Genomic DNA, 23,377 nt, shown 5'->3' with positions numbered 1-23,377 from the left:
GTTTTTTGTTTTTTTTTTTTTTTTAAAGAAACCATCACTTGTGGTTATTGGTTGTATGGTCTTTGGAGTTGAAACAGCTTAGTGGGGTCAAGAAAATTTCCCCAGTGAGTTAAAAGATTGTCCCCTGGGGTGTCCGGGTGGCTCAGTTGGTTAAGCCTCTGCCCTCAGCTCAGGTCATGATTTCGGGGTCTTGGGATTGGGATCAAGCCCTGCATTGGGCTCCCTGCTCAGCAGGGAGTCTCGTTCCCTACCCCTACCTCCCCCCACTCGTACTTTCTCTCTTCCAGTCTCAAATAAATAAGTAAAATAATCTTTAAAAAGAAGACAAGGACAACGACAACTCTCCCCAGGAAACCAAGTGTGAATGAACTACATCACATGGTGACAGACACAGGAGCCAGAATCTGCCAAAGGACAAAGCCAAACATACTCTTGCCTTTCCCACTTCCCCGCTAATGCCGGTAAAAGGAACTTTACCTCCCCCTGAGGAGCAAGTGGTGCTGGGCGATGAGCTGTGAGCAGTGAACAGCCCACATCCTTGTCCCTGGAGCTGCAGGGCTGGAAGGCAGGTGCCTCCCCATACAGAGCCCACTGTGGGGGCGGTGCCGAAGCCCTCCCGGGCCAGGCTTGCCCTCGGTTCCGCGTGGCCTTGTTCGCAGGCCTGGATCCATGGCCCTGGCTGTCGGAAGGCATTCCTCGTGTCAGCACTTGTCTCAGATGGGGCTGGCAGTCCTCACACTGGCCTGCTGGGGCTTGGAGTGGGATTGGAGATATTACCGCAGTGGAGTGGCATTCAGGATAACCAAATGTCAGTGCCCGGTGGGGTTCCGTCTGCTTGAAGCCTCCAAAGACAAAAATAATCTCCCATCACAAACTGACAAGGAGCTCAGGGGTGGCTGACACCCCTACCCCGTCTATTCCACTCTCACCCCAGGTGGAGAGTCCTGTCCTGCACCATGAGGGTCTCCCCTCCAAGGATGGGCAATGAGGAACTGGCAGCCAAGTGACCGTCAGGGGACACCATGGACTCATCCCTCTCTCCATAGCTCAGAGCCTGGAATAGGCTCAGATGTCACCCGCCCTCTTTCAGCAACCTGAATGTCCTCAGGCCGGGCACCTTTGGGTGACCTCATACAGTCAGGCTCTGTGTCCTTTTTGCCTGCGCTCACCAGTTTCCTGACCAGAAAACGGATTTGTTCCTGGTCCTTCCTGGGTGCTTGCCCCCTACCCTGGGAGCCAGACAGAGGACAGGAACAGACGGAGCAGCTCCCCAGGCTTCCCTCAGCTACAGCTGCTCCCCCATGAACCATGGGGGGCTGTGCATGCCAAGAGCACACGCTCCTGCCTGTCAGACACGGGACGCTTCTGCCCTGCTGGCCAGGGATGGCAAGTCTCCCCCCTCTGGAATCCAGGGAGGGGTGGAAGAGAAGGAAAAACAAGCTCAGAGTGGCCCAGCCTGGCGCAGGGCCCTCACTTCCCTTGGGGACGCCCAGTGCATGGGGATGGATGGTCCCAGGCGGACGGCTTACACGTTCCGAGATCTGGGTTCATCGATACCCCTGTCGCTCGCTGCCAGGCCCGGCCCCTCCTGCCGGCGTAGAGCAGCTGTTCCCAAGGGCACAGGGTCTCCCCAGCCACCTGCTCTCACCAGGGCCGCAGCCCCCAGGCAGCAGTGCTCAGCCAGCCCCTCTCATCTCCAAGAATAAACTCTGAAGCTAGAGGCTGCGTGGACCTGAATCATCGGGAAGCCCATTGAGGAGGGGAGTGGCTTTCCGGGACAGGCCCGGGGACTATATATAAGCCCCAGAGGGCTGGCGCAGCTCCCACCTTCCAGCGGTTTCTGCCTCTGCCGGCTGAGCACCTTTGCAGCAGCTCTCGCACAGGACGCACCATGTCCCAGGTAGGAGGGCCCGGCACAGGCTGTGCTGGTGTCCAGGCAGGGGCAGGGCTGGGAACCTGGACACTGTCATCTCTGACAGATGTGTCCTGAGCTGAACCCAGGCATAAACAAGAATCTCCGCAGCCCCTGAAAGGCCAAGGCCCAGCGAGGGCAACCCCGGACCCCAGTTTGCTGACACCCCCACCCCCAGTTTGCTGACAAACCCCTGTTTATCTCAGGTTCGGTGGTATTGCCTGGTTGGCCCGGAGCATAGAGACAACACGTAGGATACTTCAAGTCTCTGTGTATGCTTTTGTGTGTGAAGAAGCTGACTGTATGACTCGTTCGTAGCCGTGTGTGTGTGTGTGTGTGTGTGTGTGTGTGTGTGTGTGTGTGCGCGCGCGCGCATACACAGGACGCTGGATCTGTAGGCACACAATTCTGTCCGGGCCTCTCCCCAGTAGGACCGATCTCTGCACGGGGGTGGGGAGCGGAGTTGGGGGTGGTGGGGACAGCGTGTTGCCCCAGGAGCCCAGCCCAGACTCAGGGACCAGGGATTCCCTGCACCTGTCCCCAGGGCTTAGAAAGGAGTGAGGTGTCAGACTTGTGGGCGCCTGGGGCTGACGGGATAAGCACAGTCTGAATATCCCTAGTACTGGAGGGACGGAGTGGCAGGCTAAGTGGAGAGTCCTCCTTGCTGCCTGCTCCATGGGTAGGGACTCACTTCAGACTGACCTCATGGGCATCTGATTCTCTATTCGCACCCTCAAAACTCTCAAGGTAAAGGCAGGTAGTTAGGGGGCGAGAAAGGCAGTCCCTAAGGGAGCCCTTGCACCCAGTGAGCAAGTCTTAGAATTCACCCCTTGAAACTCCACCTGAAAACCAGTGCCTTTCCCATTTGCCCTTTGTGTCCAGGCCTGAGCCCCTGTCCGGGCAGACGGACAGTGTGAAGGCCACAGCACCCACAGTCCTCAAACTCCCAGTCTGTGGGAGAAGGACGCACTTGGGGTGGGGGTGGAGTACAGCTGGGAAGGCTGCCTGCAGGAGGAGGACTGGAGCCTTCAACCGGCTTAAGCTCGGTGACCAGTGAAGAGGCATCTCAGGACCAAGGCACAGAGGTGGGAAGGGGCTTTCAGCCTCTAGGCCTGGGGCTGTAAGACTCTGGCTTCTCCAAGGCTGGTGCACAGGAGGCCCCCATCAAGAAGAAGCGCCCCCCGGTGAAGGAGGAAGATCTGAAGGGGGCCCGTGGGAACCTAGCCAAGAACCAGGAGATCAAGTCCAAGACCTACCAGGTCATGCGGGAGTGTGGTGAGTGTCCTCCCGGGCCATGGGGGTGGGGGGCAGGGATGGCTGTCAGTGGAGGGGAGGGATGGGTGAGGGGTCCCAGGGTCGTTTCCTGAACTCAGGGGGGCACCCCCCCCCCACGAATGTCCCTCCCACACCTCCTCATCCCTCCCCACAGAACTAGCCGGCTCCACCGCCCCATCCGTGTTCAGTGGCAGCCGAACCGGCACCGAGACCGTCTTTGAGAAGCCCAAAGCCGGACCTGCCAAGAGTGTCTTTGGCTAAGACATGTGCACCATTCCTCTCACTGCTGCCAACTCCCAGACACAGGAGAATTTCCCCAAAACTTTTTTTATGCCAGAATGTTCCTTCTCACCTGCTGCCCGTGGGATGGCCACCTGCCCCTCACAGCCCTGACCCCTTGGCCCAGGGACTCTGCACCAGTGCCCAGGGAGCACCAATAAAGCGCATGCCCACGTGGCCCCGGCATTTGGAGGCTGCTAGTTGGTCACTGGCCACGGCCACCAAGTGTAGGGGAGGGTCAGGCGGGGTAGGGTGGAGGGCATGTTCTCTACCCTTCGTGGGCTTTTGGGGGCTTTTGGGGGGTTCCAGAGGATAAGGCAGGTGCAACTATGGCTACTGCCACTCACCAGAAAAAGCCTTGGAGTGGAGACCTGGTGCTGAGCTCCCGTGTGACTTCAAACCAGCCTCTCCCTTTCTGAGCCTCGGCTTCCCCTCCTGTCTGACAAGGACCACAGGAACACTGCTTGGAGTGAATGAAGCTGGCGGGGGCCTAAGGCTTACCCCTCCCCCTGCCTTCCACAGAAACCATCGAGATACTTCCAGGGACTCCAAGGCTCTGCTGGGCCAGGGACCTCAAAGTCCCTTCCCCCGGCACCCCTTTGCCAGCTCACACCCCTCAAAGGCAAAGCCAGATCGAGGCCCCTCTCTGGCCAGTGGCCGTCCACCTCCTGAGCTATTCTCCCACACTCGGGGTGAGCCTCCGCATTGCCACTCCCACAGCTCTGCCTACAACACGGGAATTCCAGGCCCTTGGCTCACAAGGCCTCAGTGTCCCCTGTGTGCACAGAGCTGTCAGATCCGAGGACTGCTGAGGCCCATCCTCATGATGGCAAAACCACGGGCGGCCCCGGGCTGGACCGGCAGAGCCAGGCCTTGTGGTACCTGACTCCAGGCTGCTGCCTGCAGGGAAGCCGGCCGGTCCCCTGGGCAGGTCCGGCTGGCTGCTCGGAGCCTTTCCCACGTTCCCAGCCAGCCCAGCCTCCTTAAATAGCTGTTTCTAGGCTGGGCCTGTGCTGTGTGCCCCAAGGAGCAGACCTCCTGGGAGACAGGGCCTGGGCCTGCCCACTGTGCTCCTTGGGGAGGCTCCTTGCAGATTGCCAGAGGGGTGTGAAGCCCTGTACGACCCCAGCCATATTTAGAGCCAAAGGGCCAGCAGCACAGATGTGCACAGAGAGGCTGCAGTTGTGCTAAGGAAGGGGAAGCAGCCTGAGACAGCGCTGGAGTCCCTACTGCCCTTTCCCCAGGGCTGGATGCTGCCGGCCCTGGTCGAGGGGACCCCCTGGAGGCCGGTCACCACCTCAGAACCCTGGGTGGGCCCGAGCATGGCTGCTCCGCTCCGCCCCACCCCCGCACCCCAACCAGTGTCACCAAGCCGTCCTCCTCCCCCAACCCAGGGTTTGGCACCTGGCCGTACTGCTGAAGCAACCGGCCTGACCCGTGGCCAGACCCAGGAGCTGGGCTTTCCCAGAACCGCCAGGGACACCAGCACCAGCTGTATCCCGACACTCAATATTTATTCACTTCATTGCTATTCGTCACAAAAGCATTTCAAGTTTATTAAAGGATGATTGAGAAAAGTTACCGGTAATCCTACCCCGGGCCCTCCGGTACACTCCCACGGGTCTGGGCTCAGGACAGCAGCACCGCCTGGGTGTGCGGATGGCTCAACATTCTCACGCAAGCTGTGACCTGTGGGCTCCCTTGGCATGACTGACCCCCACGGGCGCCCCGCGAGGGGTCTGTTCCTTGCTTTCCTCTCAATAAATTCCCTGGAGGGAGACCTCTGGGCCACAAAGTGCAGGAGTATTTATGGCTCTTGGTTTATATTGGTAAAGTGTGGGGCTCATTCTGAGGGCCTTGCTGGAGTTGATCCAAGAGCCCTAGGTAGATTAATGGGGCCCAACAGCAGCCTGGGACCTAAGGGCAGAGAAGGGGACTCCTGGGCCCAGCCCCTCTCACCCCAGAAACGAGGGGTCTCCGTCCTGCCCTGACCCCAGCAGATCTTGCCCCCGGTCAGACACCCTAATGCCTTCTCAGTGCCTTAAGGGCCCCCGCACCACCCAGTCACACGGAGCTGACCTCCAGGCTGCCTTCCTCTGGGGAGCCATTCCCTAGCCCCCCGATCTGGCCCATCCTTTTCTCCCGGGCTGGGCATATGGAGAGCAGGCTGGTTCATTGTTGTATCTCCCAGATCTAGGAAGCCTGCTGGTGAAAGGTTGGTGCAAGGGTTTGGTAGTGGCCTGGGATGATTCTGGATCTTTCAGAAGGAGTGCCATACCCAGTTCCCACCTGAGCCTGCCTCTCCTCGGTATGGGTTCCGGTCCCCAGCCAAGGTCCACGGGACATTCAGTTTGCTTAGCTGAGGCTACCGCCGTTTTTGGCTTGGAGATCCCAACTTCCCAGAAGCCGCCCCCGGAGGGGCGGGACAGCAAGCACATTACTAATTCACTCCCCACATCCTCTCAAGTTCAGAAGCCACCTGCCAGGCACCAGAGCCAAAATGAAGACTTCGGGCTGTACCCGTGGCATCGCACTGGTGCTGCTCTCGCTGCTGGCTGCCCTCTGCACGACCACCGCCAAAAAGGTAATGGGTGTCTGGGTGCCCGAGCGCGAGTGCTGTGGGCTGATGAACAAGGAGAGCCTCCGTGGGTGCAAGCATGTGTGGACAAGGGAGCGTGGATCAGGGTGTGCGCAAAGATGTGGGGCCGACCATCTCTCAGGCACTAACCTAGGGCTGTATGGCTGCTCTCCCATTGAACAGCAGGGAGACCCTATTTCCACTTTGCAAGGAGGCGCTGCAGCCCAGCGAGCTACTGCTGGGGCAGTGCGCGCGGTGGGTGAGAACGGGCTTCATGAGCCCCGCTCTCCCTCTCCCTGGCTGAGTGGCCGCGAAGGAGTTATTTATGCTCTCTGTGTCTGTTTCCTCATCTGTAAAATGGTAAAAAGATAAAGCTATTCAGAGCTTTGTTGTGAAGATCAGACCTGTAATATCCAGAAAGAACTCCGTACAGGGCCTGCCACCGAGCAGACACCCCACAAGCCACCCAGCCAGTCACGCGCCTCGGTGCTAAGCCACGCATGCACCTGAACACGCCATGTGCAGAGAGCAGGTGTGCAAGGTCGCAGGTGTGCCCAGGTCCTTTCTGGGGAACTGCAGACCTGGAAGGGAAGAGTGTGGGCCTAGGGAGGGTCCAGGGCTGCAGGGTGAAGGGGGCAAAGAGGAAGGCTCCTAGTGGTTAGAGACTGGGTCCTCATCTCCTCCAAGTTCTCCCAGCTCCTATGAGCACCGGGTGGGAGACAGGCAAGAGCTGCGTTTCCCAGTTTCCATGGAGGCTGAGGTCACCAGAAATCACAGAACTTGTTCATTACCCTTTCACGGGCAGAGCTAAGATCAAATGTGAAGCTGCCTGACCCCCGCTAGGGTCCCCTCCCCGAGGAGGAAGTGAGAGTCACCTCCCAGACACACTGGGGCTCAGGCTCCAGCAACACAGCCCTGAAGGGGGAGGGGCAGGGCACACAGCTCCCTCTGCCATGAGACCGGTGTTCACCTGTGCAATGCCTCCTGGGGTTTGGCCAGGGGCGTGGCCAGTGGTTCAGTCGGGGTTGGGGACCAAGGGCAGGGCCCCCTCCACGAGTGCTGTCTCAAGCTGGAGTGGCGTAGAAAGCATCCCACCCCTCCCCTCCGCGGGTCCAGCAGGACATCGAAGTCTACAGCCTCACCGTGGACTCCAAGGTCTCGTCCAGATTTGCCCACACAGTCGTCACCAGCAGGGTGGTCAACAGGGCCGAGACCGCGCAGGAGGCCACATTCCAGGTGGAGCTGCCCAAGAGAGCCTTCATCACCAACTTCTCCATGTAGGTGCCCCTCCCCCGCCCTCCTCCCTGCCACCCTCCCCAACCCAGCGTGATGTCGCCATCTTCCCTGGTGACACCCTGTCAGGAAGAGGGACCCTCTTCCTGATGTGAGATGAGCCAGGGCGGACGCCTCAGGCGTGTGTGCTCTGCGTGTAGGCAATACGAGGAGCCAGAGGCTTAACCCAGGAACTCCGTGCGTTCTCAGAGATGGTCCATCCCTCGGTCCTCCAGCCGTCCCTCCTGCCATCCGTCCCGCCTCCCTTGCTCTCTCTCTTCATCCTTCCCCCCCCGCCCCCGGCATCCCTCTCTCCCTCACCTTCCTGCCTCCCGTCATCCATGCCGTCATCCATCTTTCCACTGATGCTTCCCACCCACCTGCCCCGTTGACGGATGGAGCACCACAGCTTCTTGGTGTGTTTGCCTCTGAAGCGTGCAGAGCTGGAGCATCCTGAGGCCAGGCCCAGGCAGGAGGGAGTCACCAAAGACAGAGTCCAGCTCAGAAGACAACGTCCTAACTCCTGAGCGGCCCCACGGTGGGGCAGTGCCTCGAGGAGGGGGATCTCTGTCACAGGAAGTTCTAAGCCAGGGCTCATCCCCACCCTCCCACCGGGGACCCTGCAGAGGGTGTGTCTCCTCTGGGCCAGAGGCCGAAATAGGGAGCCCGTGGAGTTTCTGTGGACTCTGTGGCTCAGGGCTGACCCTCACCTTGTCCTCTACCACCCTCCCCCACCCTTCCCGACTCTTTTGCAATGTTTGCTGAGTGCAGGAGAACCCTCCCCGTCTGTCCCCGGCCTCACAGGAGAGGCAGGGATTGAAGGCCGGCCAGAGAGACGCTGATCCAGAAACTCAGGGAGGGCGCTGAATGGTGCCGTGAGCAAGCTTCTCCCAGCCGGGGGTTCCCAAACTACCCTGAGACCTCTGAAAAGCTGCAGTGGGGCCTGGGTCCCTGCGGTCGGCTTCTCCCTCACTCCCTGCCACCCTGTCAGCAGCCCTTGCTTCTCCTGACCCTGGAGCCAGGCCTGCAGTGGGAGCGCAGCTGGGTACTCCCAGCTTCCCACTGGAGGGCCAAGGCCAGCAGGTGACCGGCTTCCGGGTACAGGGCCTATGCTGAGAGCCCTGGGCCGGCACCCCCCTCTGGGTCCAGATGGTGTTGCTGCAGCAGATGGGGAAGCAGGGGGCAAGATGTCCTGTGCTCTGACCTGGGGGGGGAGTCCCAGCTGGGCATCTGGGAGGAGGAGCCCTGTGGCCCACTCAGCAGCCCTGGCCCAGAGTTAAATTATGACCAGGAAGGTCAGGAAGGTGGGGAGGAGAGACACTGGGTCCTAATGCCCTGGTGACAGGCGCCCTGCCCATCCCTGCATGCTCTTACTCTTTCACACGACCCCAGGTGGGGCAGGCAAAGGTTTGCGGACACACCCCAGCTCACCTCACCAGGACAGTCTGGAGCCGTTCTCCTTCCAGAGGAAAAGCCCTGGCAGGTCTTTCTAGTCCCAAGGAACAGCCATGAGGATTGTATCCACACCCCTGGGGGTCTCATCCACCAATTGTCAAAAACCTACTTCCCCAGAGGCCATCCTCTGTGCAGGGGACAGCTGCATGGGAGAGGGAGCAGAGCCTTTCAGACCTGCGTTTCCCACTGGGCTGGGAGCCCGGCACCCCCTGCCTCCTCCGTCTGCCCCACACAGCCACTCACAAGGCTGGGCACACGTGCACCCCATAAAGTGCTTGCTGGTGACCGACCAATTCCTCTGGGAGCAGGCTGTGAGGTAGACCAGGCAAGCCGGAACGTGGGGCCAGACTGCAAGGGTGGAGGCCAGGATTTATTTACCTCCATCCCGCCTCCTCTACAACCTCCTCCGAGGTCTGTTCAGTAAATGCATGTGTACCAACATGACAAGCCTGATAGCTTGCAGAGGCCCGCCACCCTCATCCAGGTCCCTGCACAGACTCTTGTATACAATAAGTACATAATGAATGGGTGGGCTGGGCGCCTGGGTGGCTCAGTCGGTTAAGCGCCTACCTTCGGCCCAGGTCATATGCCCGGGGTCCTGGGATCGAGTCCTGAGGCTGGCTCCCTGCTCAGAGGGGGGCCTCCTCCCTTTGCCTCTGCTGTGCTCTCTCTCTTTCTCTGTGCCAAATAAATAAATAAATCTTTGAAAGAAAGAAAGAAAGACAAACGGGTAGGCTCAGGCAAAGACAAAGCTCAATCTGTTATGAGGCACGCGGAGTCCAGAGAGGCTCCCTGGAGGAGGTGGGATTGGAGTGGGCATCTCCTGTCAGGCCCTCCATGATTCCCATTGTTTTGCCCCAGGATCATCGAAGGTGTGACCTACCCAGGGAATATCAAGGAGAAGGCTGCAGCCCAGGAGCAGTACAGCGCGGCCGTGGCCAGGGGAGAGAGTGCTGGCCTCGTCAAGTGAGCCAACGATGGTGGCAGGAGGGACCCCAGGGGGTTGGCACAGAGGCTGCCCCTGCCTTTAGCCCTGTACACCCTCTCCAGCCCCCTGCCTGGCCTGGAGGGGCAGACATGATGCTCTCCTCCCGCAGGGCCACCGGAAGAAAGACAGAGCAGTTCCAGGTGTCGGTCAGTGTGGCTCCCTCTGCCAAGGTCACCTTCGAGCTGGTGTATGAGGAGCTGCTCAAGCGGCAACTGGGAGCGTATGAGCTGCTGCTGAAAGTCCAGCCTCAGCAGCTGGTCAAGCACCTGCAGGTACTGGCACTGCCTGCTCCCAGGGGGGCCTCTAAGAAGACACGTGCTCTGGTGAGGGCAGCCCATCCTTCCCCTCTGTGTCCTGTGAGGCCCAGCCCCAACTCCCCACTGACCCAGTGACCCCCACTTCTTGCCTCCAGATGGACATTCATATCTTCGAGCCTCAAGGTATCAGCTTTCTGGAGACAGAGAGCACCTTCATGACCAACGAACTGGTAGACGCCCTCACCGTCTCACAGAACAAGACCAAGGTGGGCCTGCCACAATCGGCAGGCAAGGGTCCCAGGGACCTGTTGTCAGACCAGCCTTATGGGTGTGTCCAAAGAGCAGGACAAGTGGACAGACTCTGAGCTGGAGGGACTTTGGAGATCTGTGTCCATACTGCCACTTGGCAGAGGTGGAGGACAAGGCCTAGAGAAGGCTGCTGTGTGCTGGTGTGAAGTCCGAGATGGGGGAGAAGGCCATGGGGAGGAGCCAGAGTGAGGCCCCCACAGCAGGGAAGGGCCAACAGCTGGATCCTGCACAACCTGAGCCCAGCCTCTGCTCACATGGCTCCCACTTCTCTGTATGGAGGCAGTCTCTCCAACAGCTTGGCCTCAGAGAACGTTTGCTGGACTGTGGTCCAAGACAGCATCATAGAATTCTTGCTTCAGAGGGGGTGTGGGTGACCATGAGGATCCTCCCAACTCCAGCCTCTCCCTCCCCAGGCTCATATCCAATTCAAGCCTACACTCTCCCAGCAAAAGTCATCAGGGCAGCAGGACACAGTCCTGAATGGCAACTTCATCGTCCGCTACGATGTGAACAGGACCGTCTCCGGGGGCTCCATTCAGGTGTGTGGTGAGATTTAAGGTGAGAGTAGGACAACCAGAAAAGGGCCTGAGCTTGCATGCTCTAGAAAGAAAGGCAGAATAACCGCCCCTACTTATCAGGGTGAACCAGTGGCAGAACAGACTGAAAACAAGTAATTTTATTATGCTATCCCTGAAATAGTTTTCTTTTGAAGGCACAAAAGTTTCACCTCTGCTAGAGAGATGCCCTGCAGGATTTCCCTTATTGCCTTGCCCGCCAGGAGGCTCACAGTTCAGTTTTATACTCAATGGCAGTAGCTTCTTTCTCACAAGTCTCTGGCATCATTGTGCTTTCCCTTTTCATCTTTATTGGACCTTGTTTTAAAGTCTTTACTCTTTTGATGGATTTCAGGGTAATTATGTCTAAACTTTTTAAGGTAAATTGCCTCAAATACTAAAACAAATAGGTGATGAGGTGGGAGTACAGTTGTAGTGGGCCATGTGTGAGCAGGGGAGGTAAGGGAGGGGCTAGACTGAGCCGTCAAAGATGGTGAAGACTTGGGGAGGACAGCAGTGGGACACAGAGAGAGGGGGCTACATGTAGAGAGGAACCCAAGGCTTAGGATGAGAAGGCTGCTTCCGGGGCAGGGCAGGCTGAAGCTCTTTTTACCTGGGTTTGTTTCACTGTGATCACAGATCGAGGGTGGCTACTTTGTACACTACTTTGCCCCCGAGGGCCTACCCACGATACCCAAGAATGTGATCTTCGTCATTGACAAAAGCGGCTCCATGAGGGGCAAGAAGATCCATCAGGTGGGTCCCCCTGACTCAGGGCATGGCCCTGGAAACTCACACATGCCTCACACCATTAGCTCTGGTCCAGGAGGCACTCTCCTTCCTCCATCTTCCTGGGTAGGGGGGCACCCAGGGGTTGAGATTGGCCAGAGTGTGGGCAGGGTCTGCCCCTAGAGCACTGACCATGGGAGCCCAGGGATGTCCCCCAAGTACACTTGAGCCCCAGAGAGGCCCTACTCAGACACCCTCCTGAGTCTCCCACCCCCCTGCCCAGACCCGGGAAGCCTTAATCAAGATCCTGGATGACCTCAGCCCCAACGACCAGTTCAATCTTGTCAGCTTCAGCGGGGACGTAACCCAGTGGAGGCCCTTGCTGGTGCCAGCCTCAGCTGAGAACGTGAACCAGGCCAGGAGCTACGCGACCGGAATCCAGGCCCAAGGAGGTGAGCACCTCCGGGCTCCTGCAGCGTAGGGGGCTTCTAGCGCAGCAAGCCCAGCCTGGGGAGCTGGTCTGGAAGCTGCCACTCTGAGAGTACGTGCCCCCCAGGGACCAACATCAATGACGCGATGCTGATGGCCGTGCAGCTATTGGACAGTGCCAACCAGCAGGAGCTGCTGCCGGAGGGGAGTGTCTCCCTCATCATCCTGCTCACCGATGGCGACCCCACCATGGGTGAGGGCACCACCAGCAACTCCAGGGCACACAACCCTGGGGGCGCGGACAGCTGTGCCGTTGAACCCCAGGCAGGGGTGGGGGGCGTATCTGAGACCCCTCTGGCTCTGCGACTCCAGAAAGATCTTTGAACAAATCACTGTTTCCTCACTCCCCCTTCTCCACCCACTTGTCCAGGGGAGACCGACCCTGCAAGGATCCAGAAGAATGTGAAGGAAGCTGTAGGTGGCCAGTACAGCGTCTTCTCCCTGGGCTTTGGCTTTGACGTCAGCTATGCCTTCCTGGAGAAGCTGGCGCTAGACAATGGCGGCCTGGCTCGGCGCATCTATGAGGACTCGGACTCTGCCCTGCAGCTCCAGGTAGGTGCCAGAGGGCCCCCGGGGGCTACACGGGTGAGGCAGGCCGAGCCCAGTCCATCACTCATGACACTGCCCCCCGCCACCTTGCAGGACTTCTACCAGGAAGTGGCCAACCCATTGCTGACAGCAGTGACCTTTGAGTACCCCAGCAACGCCGTGGAGGACGTCTCACAGGACAACTTCCGACTGCTCTTCAAAGGCTCTGAGATTGTCGTGGCTGGGAAGATCAAGGACCAGAGCCCTGATGTGCTGTCAGCCAAAGTCAAGGGGAAGATGGTGAGTGTGGCCAACCACTCTGCAGGGGGAGGGCCGCCGGGGCAGGCAGTCAGAGGGACTGGCTTCCAATCCTAGCCCAGCTGGGTTCCAGCCACCGGCCTTGCGCAAGTCCCACGGTGCTCTCGGCTGCTTAGAGGGGACACCCAGCAGTCCGTCTGCGCTGCTGCGGGTCCTGAGGGCACCAGGGGCTTGGCACGCCCTCCTGCCCTCGCACCGGCGCTCGGAGGTTGCGTTCGGGCAGGGGCGACTGCTCCCATTTTGCAGACAAGCAGGCTGAGATCCAGACAGGGCAGGCAACTTGCCTCGGGCCCCAGTGTAGCCAGGTCAAGAGCCCGGGTCCCCACGTGGTACCCCAACTCTGCCCACCTTCCCTGCCTCTGCCACGGGAAGCCTTCTCATTCCACGGGGAGAAACAGCATCTGTTCCATGCTAAGTCCTCCAGGCCCTACAGATCCTGTCGTCCCAGGAAAGGCAGTGCAGGGAAATCATCACACAAACAGGGAGCTACAGGTAGGGAGGTTGCCAACAGGAGAAACTTGAGGACTCGGGGGAGCAGCCCTGGGAACCCAAACCTGATCTGGGAATCAGGGGGAGCTACCTGAAGGAGGCCCAGCTGAGGCTGAAGGACGAGTAGGAGACAATAGAGATGTGGAATGGTAGAGGAACATTCTGGGCTTGCATGGCAAGCAGGCAGCCTATGTGGGAAGAACAGCAGGTGGGTGAGTTAGGGGACACGGAGGGGGTGGGGTGGGGGAGCGGGGTGGGGGAGGCGGGGCGGGGGGACAGGGCCTTGCCTTGGAGGAAGTAGCCAAATATTGTGATGGGCATCGCCAGCCCTGTGGCCCGCCTGTCTGGGTTCAAACCCAGCTCTGCCACCTCCCAGAGGTGAGGCCAGGGGCAGATCATTTAACCTTCCTGTGCCTCAGTTTCCTTAGGGGTAAAAATCAGAATAGGTCACCCTACCCACCTTGTAAGGCTGCTTTGGGGATTAATGTCTGGCCCCAGTTTAAACACTCCATTCACGTTAGCTGCTAAAATAACCTGAAGGCCAGGGGTTCCCAAAGTGCAGAACTCAGGGTGACTCAGGGGAGTTTATAAACCTGTCTTTCTTTCAGTAGTTGTGTATTTATTTTATTTTTTTTAAAAGATTTTATTTGTTTATTTGATATAAGACACAGCAAGAGAGGGAACACAAGCAGGGGGAGTGGGAAAGGGAGAAGCAGGCTTCCCACTGAGCAGGGAGCTCAATGCGGGGTTCCATCCCAGGACCCTGGGATCATGACCTGAGCCGAAGGCAGCCGCTTAATGACTGAGCCACCCAGACACCCCTGAGTATGTATTTTAATGTGTCTCCTGCAAAATAGAACTTGAATGCCAGACCTAAGATTTTTGCAGGTGTGATTGGGACAAAGCCAGATAAATAGTATTCATCTATTTAAAGTTCATTTAAGGAAAACGATCAGACAAATTGCTGTGTGTGTGGACAGGGCGAAATTCATGTAGGTGGCCTACGTGACACAGTTTTGGGGAACGAGGCTGTGGGTGAGATGGAGAAGGTGGTCCCAGCAGGGGTAGTGGGATTTGATCCATGTTACGGTCTTCAGCTGTTGTTTGTAGCAGTGGTGAGAGAGGGCAGATTTCCTCTGTCCCTGGACCCCACTTCCCAGACTGCAGGCAGGGCCGCCCAACAGCAGGAGGCCCGGCCCTGGGGAAGGAAGCAGCAGTCCCCCAGAGCTTGGCACCCGCTGTATTGCCACATCCCATCGCGCCCAGCTCCAGCAGAGGGCACCAGCTTGGGCAGGGGACAGCTGGTTGGGGGGCCCCGAGGCCTATCAGGGCCGTGACACCTGAGTTCTCTTCTCAACTCTGCGTCTGACTGTCAGAGAAGGCTCTTCTCTCTTGGTCCCCAGAGTCTCCATCTTTGGGGTGAGTGTGGAGTGCCTGTGGGGCCCCTTTCTGCCCCCCACACTGCAGTTGCACGTCCTTTCTGCTGCTGTTTCTACCCTGGCCCGGGGTTTGGATCCCATTCTCATTTCCCTTTCTCTGGAAGGGTCGGTCTGACCTGAGCTCCTGGCTCTGGGCCTGCCGTGTCGGCCTCGGCAAGGCCCTCACTCCTCCTGCCTGGGCTGGGCCCCTCTTTCCAGCACATGCAGAACATCACCTTCCAAACGGAGTCCAGTGTGGCGGAGCAGGAGAAGGAGTTCCAGAGCCCCAAGTACATCTTCCACAGCTTCATGGAGAGACTCTGGGCATACCTGACCATCCAGCAACTGCTGGAGAAAATGTGGGTGGCCTGTACCCTCGAGGGCCCGCTGGGGCCACCACATACAGCCCAAGCACCTTCCCAAGTTTCCCCTGCGGTGGGGGGCAGCTGCAACTGGCATGGGGTATCTCCCGGGCATAGAGAGAAGCAGTGTTGGCATTGTGGATGAGCTCCAGGCTCTCCCAGGTGGAACCTCCCAGAAGGGTCTGGAAGAGAGGGAGACTCTGACCCAGCATCCAGGGAGGACACGCCAAGCCTCTGATGTCCCTCACCTGCAGGGTTTCAGCATCCAGTGCTGAGAAGCAGGACCTCGAGACCCACGCTCTGACCTTGTCACTCCACTACTGCTTTGTCACTCCTCTCACGTCCATGGTGGTCACCAAACCTGAAGGCAAAGAACAGTCTGAAGTTGCTGAGAAGCCTATGGAAACCGGTAGGTGTGAGAGTAGGACCCCAGCCTTCCCGGCAACACAGTTTTGACTCCGCATTCTCCAGAGCCTTTCCCACCGTGTCCCCACCAAGTCCCTGACCTAGCCACCCCTAATCTCCCAGGAGCCTCGGGACACTGCTCCCATTTCACAGATGAGAAAGCTGAGGCCAGGTCTGCTGACCCCAGAGTTCACCGCACCTATTCAGTGCTGGGGTTGGGAAACAAGGTTAAACAGAAGCACTTCAAACTTGTCGAAAACATCCTAACAGCATTAGTTCCTTTTCTTTCTCTTTTTGTTTTATCCAGAAAACAAACACAGGAACTTCCACTCAGGTAAGGGCCTAATTCCCTCAAAGGCTGGTCGGGGGGGGCAGTTGGCTGACACAGAGCCCGAGACATCAGCCCCACGAGGTTGCCAGCCAGAGCCTCTCCAACTCAGCCCTGCTGCCAGGAGCGGGCGTTGTCTGCCACTCACGCCCTGTCCTGGGCACTTAGGGACACAAACGCTGGTCAGCGAGGAACCCCCGAAAGGTATAACCAGGAAGCAAACCCAGGTCCCTCTTATTTCCAGGTTATCCACTCTCTAAATTTCGTACTGCGGGAAACAGAAGGTCCAGAATAACAGGTGGCAAAGGAGGAAAGGGGAAGGGGTGGGGGACATTAACAGGACCTTGACCCCAGGCCACAGACTGGGTTCTGCCCTGGTTGTTGGGGGCGTGACTTGCCTGGCTCCCTTGGCTGGCTGGTGGGGCTGGGACTCAGGTCATGATATCTGATCAGGAGGCATCTATGCAGACTCTGTCCTCATGGAAGCAAGAGGCTATAGAGGACAAGGTGGTTTGAGTCGGGGGCGGGGGAAGGGGGCTCATATCCCAGGGGCAGGGTGGGGGTTGCTCAAGAAGGTCCATCATTCCCATGCTGAATTTTCCCTGGCCACCAGGAGTTAGCTCCCAGAGTGATTAATGTGGGGAGGGAGGGGGACATCTGCCCTTTCCTCATCCCTCTCCTGGCCTGGGCTCCTGAGCCCTGGCTGCGGGGAGCCATGACACTGCTTGAGAGAAGGTTGCATGCGTCAACTTTTCCAAAGCTGGAACTACCGGGAAGAGACCTAGTGACGTAGGGAGAGCCGGACCACCAGGACCTCCTGATGTGCCTCATCATTATCCACTCTACTACCAGATCGCTGGAGAATCACTGCTACCGGACAGGTTGTTAGGTTAGCCACTTTCTGACCTTCCGAGGGTCTAATTTCAAGATGATCGTTGAACATGGCCATAAAGTTGGAGAGGTAACGCACACAGGACAAGGCGGGGCACAAGCCAGGGAGAGCTGCTGTGGGGCATGACATGATGTAACGTGTCCTTTATTTTCACGGAATTGGATTCATTACACTCTGGAGTCTGGCTCAGGATGGAACCTTCTAGAAAGGGAAGTCTTCCTCCCTTTCAAAGCCAGCAGTGGACCCTTGAGCTGTTTCTGATCTCCAGGTCTAGACTCAAAAACAGCACTGAGCCAGGCTAGACCTCCTCTCCATTTTCCCTGAGAGCATGCTCTCCTATTTGCAAATCCCATGGCAAAGGCTCTTCTAAGTCCTGCATAGGTGCGGCAGGGGTTGCGGGGCTGGGTAGGGGGCCGGCAGCCGTGATGATGGCTGGGGGTTGCGTGCTGATTGCTCTCAGTCCTGACTGCCCTCTTCCTTTCTGTTTCTGGCTGGCCCTGCCCTGATGCCTGCTTTGGCGCCATCAGCCCCCTCCGTTCTTGATGGAACGTTCCGGAGTGTGGATTTAGGAGCCAGAGATACCTTCCCGGCCAGAGTCCCTGCAGTAGCTTCTGACCCTGTGACAGGGAGACTATGGGAGAGGAAAGCCTCGGGTCGCTCTACAGACTTGCCACGTGGGTTCCCCATTGTTGAGGTTGAGAGAGTGCCCTGGCCACATACACCCACGTCTCTGTCCCTCCCCCGCCCCCCATTCTCTGGGAAGGGGCTCCCTAAACCTAGACTTTTCCTTCTTTCAGAGCCACCCAAGACAACCTCCCTCCCAGGTAAGTTGCCAGCCTCCCTCAGGCCTGGCCCCCGTCTTGTCCTTGTCTGCCAGCCTTCTCCACCTACTCTAGGAACCACAGCTGCCGTCCCAGCCCCCATCCAGGCACCGCCCGTCATCCTGACGCTGCCCGGACAGAGCGTGGACCATCTCTGTGTGGACATCAAGCACTCTCAGGGGCCGATGAACCTGCTCTCAGACCCTGAGCAAGGTGAGAGGGGCACATCCTGTCACCCACCCAGAGAGGCCCAGACACCTCTCCCTCCCGACGTACTACCCCAGAGACACGGATGGGAAACCCACTTGTGGAGACACACACAACCTGTCCCACGCAGGCCTGTCCCAGATCCTGGCACCGCCACACCCCTGAGCACCCCTACGCAGGTCTGGGTGGCCTGGGCACTCCAGGATGACGAGATGTGGACTTGCCCCCCAGGCCCTGCCATACTTCGGGGGTGGGGAGACAGATTTGGGCACAGATGAGCTCCATGGCCTTGGGTCAGTGCCCAGAGCGACATGGAAGCAAACCCAGAGGAGGGCACAGGAGCTGTCGGGAATGCGGGGGTGGAGGGGCAGGGGTGGCTACACAGGGTCATAAAGGAGTGACTAGGCCTTGGCAGACAAGTAGGGGTCCACTAGGCAGAGGAAGGGGAGGCAGAAGCAGAGCGCTAGAGGGTGCTGGTGGGACTGTGGAGGGTGTGGAGGCGGTGAACGGTCTTACTGCTTGAACTGAGTGTTGGGTCGGATACCAGGAGGCCCAGTGCTCGGGGATGCCCTACACTCACCTACAGAGCCGGCCAGAGTCCATTAGCACAGACGGCTCCCTTGTTCCTCCCACGCCCACACAGTCCGCCCCTCCTCCCGCCTGGCCTGTAGTCTGTTTGCTCACAGAGGAGAGGGGGCACCACCCCTTTTCCATCTTGCCCTTGGCCATGGCGCCTTGTCAGGCCAAGCACGCCCCAGGGGCCTTACGAACATTCGTGGATTTCTGACATGATCTCCCTTCTCAAAGGCCCGTCTGAAGCTGGCCATCACTGAGGATTCAAGGGTCCTTGCACAGCCATCTGAAACCAAGGGATGAGGGGAGAGACTGTGGGAACCAGCCCCCGGTGGGAGGGAGTGTGGGAGAGAGGGAGGCAGGGAGGTCAGCTGGTACCTCCCGCTCAGGCCAGTGCCCAGCTGGGGCCATGGTCTTGACCTCTCTGCCCCCGGCTCTCTCAGGGATTGAGGTGACTGCTCAGTACACGACAGAAAAGGCCCAGTTCTCATGGATCAAGGTGACCTTCAAGAACCCCGAGCTGCAGGTTCACGCCTTCTCTGAGCACGTGGTGGTGACCCGGAATCGAAGAAACTCTGCCTTCAAGTGGAAGGAGACGCTGTTCTCAGTGATACCCGGGTACGTCCAGCCTGGGTCCCACTCTGGCCACATGAGTTAGCTGGGGACAGCGTCAACAGGTGACCTGAGCTCACCAGCCTGCGGACGGGGGTGGCTGGGCATGAGTCTTCTGCAGCAGGCTGTGCCCACAGGAAGAGCAGAGGTGCCGAGCGCTCCAGGGGGCACCGAGCGGCTAGGCTGGGGCTTGGCTGGCCTCATACCCAACCCAGGCCACTGTCCCAGACGGGTCACAGTGTGGTTTGGAGCTAGCTCTGCTGCTAGTCCTGTGTGACCCTGGGCAGGCTGCTCACCCGCTCTGAGCCTGTTTCCTCACCCATCATCAGAGATAATCACCCAGCCCTGAGTCAGAAGATCCAGTGAGAGGATGTGGTCCCAGAGCACTTTGTCCCTTAGACAGCACGGTGCTCACGGGGTGCTGTGGAGGGCAGTACCGTCCGTGTGGTGAGGTAATGACAATAATAAGGAGCTGGAGAGCACTGTCCCCCAGGGGAGTTTAGGAACGGCATCCTGAGCATGCTCCTGGCCCACCATCAAACCCTGGGCTGCTGGTGGCTAATGCAAGTGGATGGCGACCTCTTCTGGGTGAGGCTGTCCCACCGCAGAGCCTTCCAGAGGCAGCTCTCCAGCTCTGGGGGTGCTGGGAGTGGGGCAGAGAAGCCTGACCCTCTCTGAGCCGTACCCTGCCACCCCCCAGCCTGTACCAGGCACAGAGAGCCTTGCCTGCTGCCCTCTCCCTGCCCCACAGCAGACACTGGTTTCCACTTGACAACTGAGTGCGTGCCTAGAAAATCCAAGGGCTTCACCTGAAAACCGCCCCATTTTGTAAGAGATCTTAGTTTCTGTTTATCTGATAAATGCACAGAGAATGACAGCATTTCTGTGCCTCGGACATACACGCTAGAGGGTAGAATAAAGAATTCCTATCACGGGCAGTGAGGGAAAGTCCACATATTTTCACGAGGTAGAGAAGATACACATAGGGTAAACAGACCACATTTTGTACGTTGCCTCGAAGACAGTGTCCGTTTAAGGTAATTCCGTTTAAAATAAACTCAGAGTAACAGCAGGACCCTATTCAACATGCTTAAAAGAATCTAACATTCCTAAGGAAACAAAAAAAGTAAGAATTTCAAAGATTATCCTAAGTAAAAAAAAAAAAAAAAGGACAACCTGGAACAAAAAGGGACTTGCTCTTCTAGACCCAAATGTCACTGATCCTCAGAAGAAAGTGGCACTGGCCATAAGAGCGAAAGGGACTAAGTAAATATACCAACACCCGCCGAAATCCCATCAGACTGACTTATGAGAAACCGCATCTAAGAGAACCAGGGAGGGAAAGGAGCTGATGTTTTATCTGATAAAACAGTCCCAGTTTACCACGAGGAGAGGGAAGCCCGCGAGACTGAAGGGACTTGGCCCCCGAGGCCACAGTAGGAATTCCTGAGGACGAGAGGGGCACCCCAGCCGGCTCCCAGCCCGACTGCTCAGGACCGCGGGTTTCCCCACAGCCTCCAGATGACCATGGACAAGGCAGGGCTCCTGCTTCTCAGCAGCCCAGACAGAGTGACCATCGGCCTGCTACCCTGGGACGGCCCTGGGGAAGGGCTCCGGCTTCTTCTGCGGGATACAGACCGCTTCTCCAGCCGTGTTGGCGGGGTCCTCGGTATGCTGCCCGTGGCTCTAGGTGCCCTCAGGAGCCACCTCTGCCGTGAACAGGCAGTGCCCTCCCCCTCTGTGTGTCTCCCAGCCTCTCTCTCTGTCTTTATTCCTTTCTGACCCGCCCTTTGTATCCCAGGCCAGTTTTACCAGGACGTGGTCTGGGGGCCGCCAGCAGCGGCCAATGACAGCCAGCGAACACTGACAGTTGGCGACCTTGAGTTCACTGCCACCAGGTGACTCTGTGCAAGCAGGCCGCTGAGCCTGGCCAGGGGTGGGGGCCAGGAGGCTGGGAGCTGGGCCCCTATTCCTCTGTCCTTGCCTGGCAGATAGAGACAGTCAGGGCAAAGGCTGATGCTTTAGATATGTCTGACCCAGCTCTCAGCGACCCCCAAAATGACAGAGAACACCCTAGTCCAGAGATCACTCGGGTGAGGGTGGTAGGGGGCAGTAGGAAACTCCTCCCGAAGTGTCAGAGCCCCAGACCCCGAGGACCACACACAGCTGCGTCCACTCGGGTGACCGGCCTTGTCAGCAGGTCCTGGCAGAAGTCCTAAGGACCCTGAGACTCTTCACCCTCCCCGTTCCTAACCCTAGTTATCTCTGTCTCTTCCCATCACACCTGAGATTTGCTGTCTTTCTGTCTGTCCGTTTTTCCATCCCAGATTGCTCAAACTGGATTACCAAGAGGGGTCCCCAGGAACAGAGATTTCCTGCTGGTCCGTGGAGCTGTAGTTATAGAGGGGTCAAGCATACCCCCCAACCCCCCTGGAGGTGTGCAGAGGACTGCCACCCTGTGACCGGAGGGTGGCCTGTGGGACTTGGGCTGTGATGGGGAGGATATTTTCGACTCATTACAAATAAAGACCGGTGCCTTAAGCCCAGGCAATGAGCATCTCTGCTTGCTTCTGGCTAAATCCCACATTCGAATTAGAATCTTAGAATCTTAGAATCTTCTACCATGAGCCCCTCATAGGCCTGTGACCAGTCAGCCCCATGGCAAACTTTCAGGGCAGTCTCTTCATTTTACAAGCAGAGGGACTACGATTTAGAGATTCAGCTACTCATTTAAAATCTTGCCCTGCACTGTGCGTTATCCACAGCTAATGAGTTATGAAACACCACATCGAACACTAACGAGGCACTCTTGTGTTGGCTAGTTGAATTTAAATAAGTATAAATAAAATAAAATAAAATATCGCTCCAGCACCCAGCTGGGGGTCTAGGACAGGAGAACATACTCTGGGAACAAAGGTTTAGTCTTAAGCCTTATGGTCACTCAATCTGTGGAAACCGGTTTTGACCAGAAAAAAAAGAAGTGTGCAAGAAGTTCTGGTTAGAAACATATGTCCCCACTTGGGCACAGACTGGACAGAAATTCTTTAGAGGCCAATTCCCCAAGGTTCTCAGCAAACTCCAGAGTCCCTTGGTGACAGGATTTGCGTGACACAGTCCGATTTCCACCCCCGTGCTCAGGCTCAAGCCTGTCTGCTCACTGCCCTGTTGAGAGGCCAGTCCCGGCAGAGACAATACAGAGGGAGGCTCTGGCCCCAGGAAAGAAGCCAGGGACTGTCCCCAGGAGCCTCTAGTCTCATGGAGGTGCTCCCGGATCCCAGACTGCCCGGGATCTGGGGGTTAGGCACCCCAGAGAGGGCCCCCAACCCCTGCATAAGCAAAGCATACTTAAACCACCATTGACATGGCTCTCCCTACTTCTTCAAAAATGACACACGTCTTTGGCTTACAGATAAAAAGCATCAAGAGAACAAAACAAAAACCAGGAGGCTGAGATCAAAGAGGAGAGGCAGGCAGGGGAGAGAGTCGGATCAGAGGCACCAGGGCCGGGCAGGGAGCCACAGAATCCCGCGTGCACTCCGGGCGTCCTGGCAGCCGGGGTGAAGCAGGAAACGAGCTCGGCAGCTCGCCGGGAGGAAACAAACTAGATCACCAGGGAAAACATTCTTTTCTCAGCTGTAGGGCTTCACAGAATGTTTGCAAAGAGACTCTTGCTAGAAGGGTCAGCGGAGAGGCCAGTGGGAGGGATCTCCAGCAGCAGGGGACCCTCCACCGCCCTGCTGCCTCCCCATCCAGCCTAGTCAGCGGGCCAGGGTCATGGGTTGAATCACCTTGTCAAGGCTGCTCAGAGGGGCTCAGGCCAGCGCCCTGAGACAAGGTGCAGCCTCAGGGGTTCTGCCCGACTTGCTGTGGCGCTAGTGCTAACATCCCGCAATGACATGCGTGCCCACCCCAAGCTCCCCACTCTGGGACCCCTCTGCCTGGGCTGGGCTGTGGAACTGGCACACCAGCGGAGGGGTCATGGGTGACTTTCTGGCCCAGCAGTACTTGCAGAACGGATGTTCTCTGTGAGCAGTTGAAGGGAGCTCCGTACCCTTCACTGTTTTGTTCCCTGAGTGCTTTCCAGCTCCTCACTTAGGCCAGCCCCTGGGCCAGGAGTGACAGGTACATTGGGTACCACAGGAGACACAGTGTCTATTGACAGAGCTGCCGCCCAGAGAACAAAGAGCCCACGGGGAGACATTTTGTCCAACCTGGGGAATATCAGGGAAGGCTTCCTGGAAGTGGCGTGGTTGGGGTTGTGTTTCGAAGAATAAAGAGAGATTAGCCCAGTGGAAATGGAGGGCAAGAACACTAGGCCTAGAGCCGG

General features: G+C 57.9%; 2 protein-coding genes across 4 annotated transcripts; both read left to right on the top strand.

The window, feature by feature from the left end:
- Nucleotides 1–1,741: 1,741 nt before the first annotated feature.
- On the top strand, nt 1,742–3,652 carry MUSTN1 (musculoskeletal, embryonic nuclear protein 1). The gene is made up of 3 exons (XM_059161151.1): nt 1,742–1,900; nt 3,055–3,187; nt 3,342–3,652. Exons 1-3 carry the CDS (start codon nt 1,892–1,894, stop codon nt 3,446–3,448), a joined length of 249 nt encoding a protein of 82 aa, XP_059017134.1. The 5' UTR covers nt 1,742–1,891; the 3' UTR covers nt 3,449–3,652.
- Nucleotides 3,653–5,903: 2,251 nt separating this feature from the next.
- Nucleotides 5,904–21,596, top strand: ITIH4 (inter-alpha-trypsin inhibitor heavy chain 4). Of its 3 annotated transcripts, none has more exons than XM_059161146.1 (23): nt 5,904–6,050; nt 7,164–7,321; nt 9,633–9,737; nt 9,869–10,031; nt 10,172–10,282; nt 10,739–10,864; nt 11,519–11,635; nt 11,892–12,060; nt 12,165–12,290; nt 12,468–12,649; nt 12,740–12,925; nt 15,070–15,209; nt 15,467–15,621; nt 15,925–15,951; nt 16,190–16,243; nt 16,706–16,834; nt 17,365–17,511; nt 17,635–17,661; nt 17,734–17,871; nt 18,882–19,056; nt 20,565–20,719; nt 20,852–20,948; nt 21,378–21,596. In XM_059161146.1, the coding sequence occupies exons 1-23, from the start codon at nt 5,967–5,969 to the stop codon at nt 21,445–21,447; spliced, it is 2,841 nt and encodes a 946-aa protein (XP_059017129.1). In that variant the 5' UTR covers nt 5,904–5,966; the 3' UTR covers nt 21,448–21,596. The 3 variants fall into 3 exon arrangements, with proteins under 3 accessions (XP_059017129.1, XP_059017130.1, XP_059017128.1); XM_059161147.1 differs by having other exon boundaries at nt 5,921–6,050; nt 7,161–7,321; nt 17,743–17,871; XM_059161145.1 differs by having other exon boundaries at nt 5,921–6,050; nt 7,161–7,321.
- Nucleotides 21,597–23,377: the final 1,781 nt, after the last annotated feature.

Source organism: Mustela lutreola, chromosome 2 (genome assembly GCF_030435805.1).
Source record: "Mustela lutreola isolate mMusLut2 chromosome 2, mMusLut2.pri, whole genome shotgun sequence".
Lineage (NCBI taxonomy): Eukaryota > Metazoa > Chordata > Mammalia > Carnivora > Mustelidae > Mustela > Mustela lutreola.
This window is presented reverse-complemented; position numbering and strand designations above follow the sequence as displayed.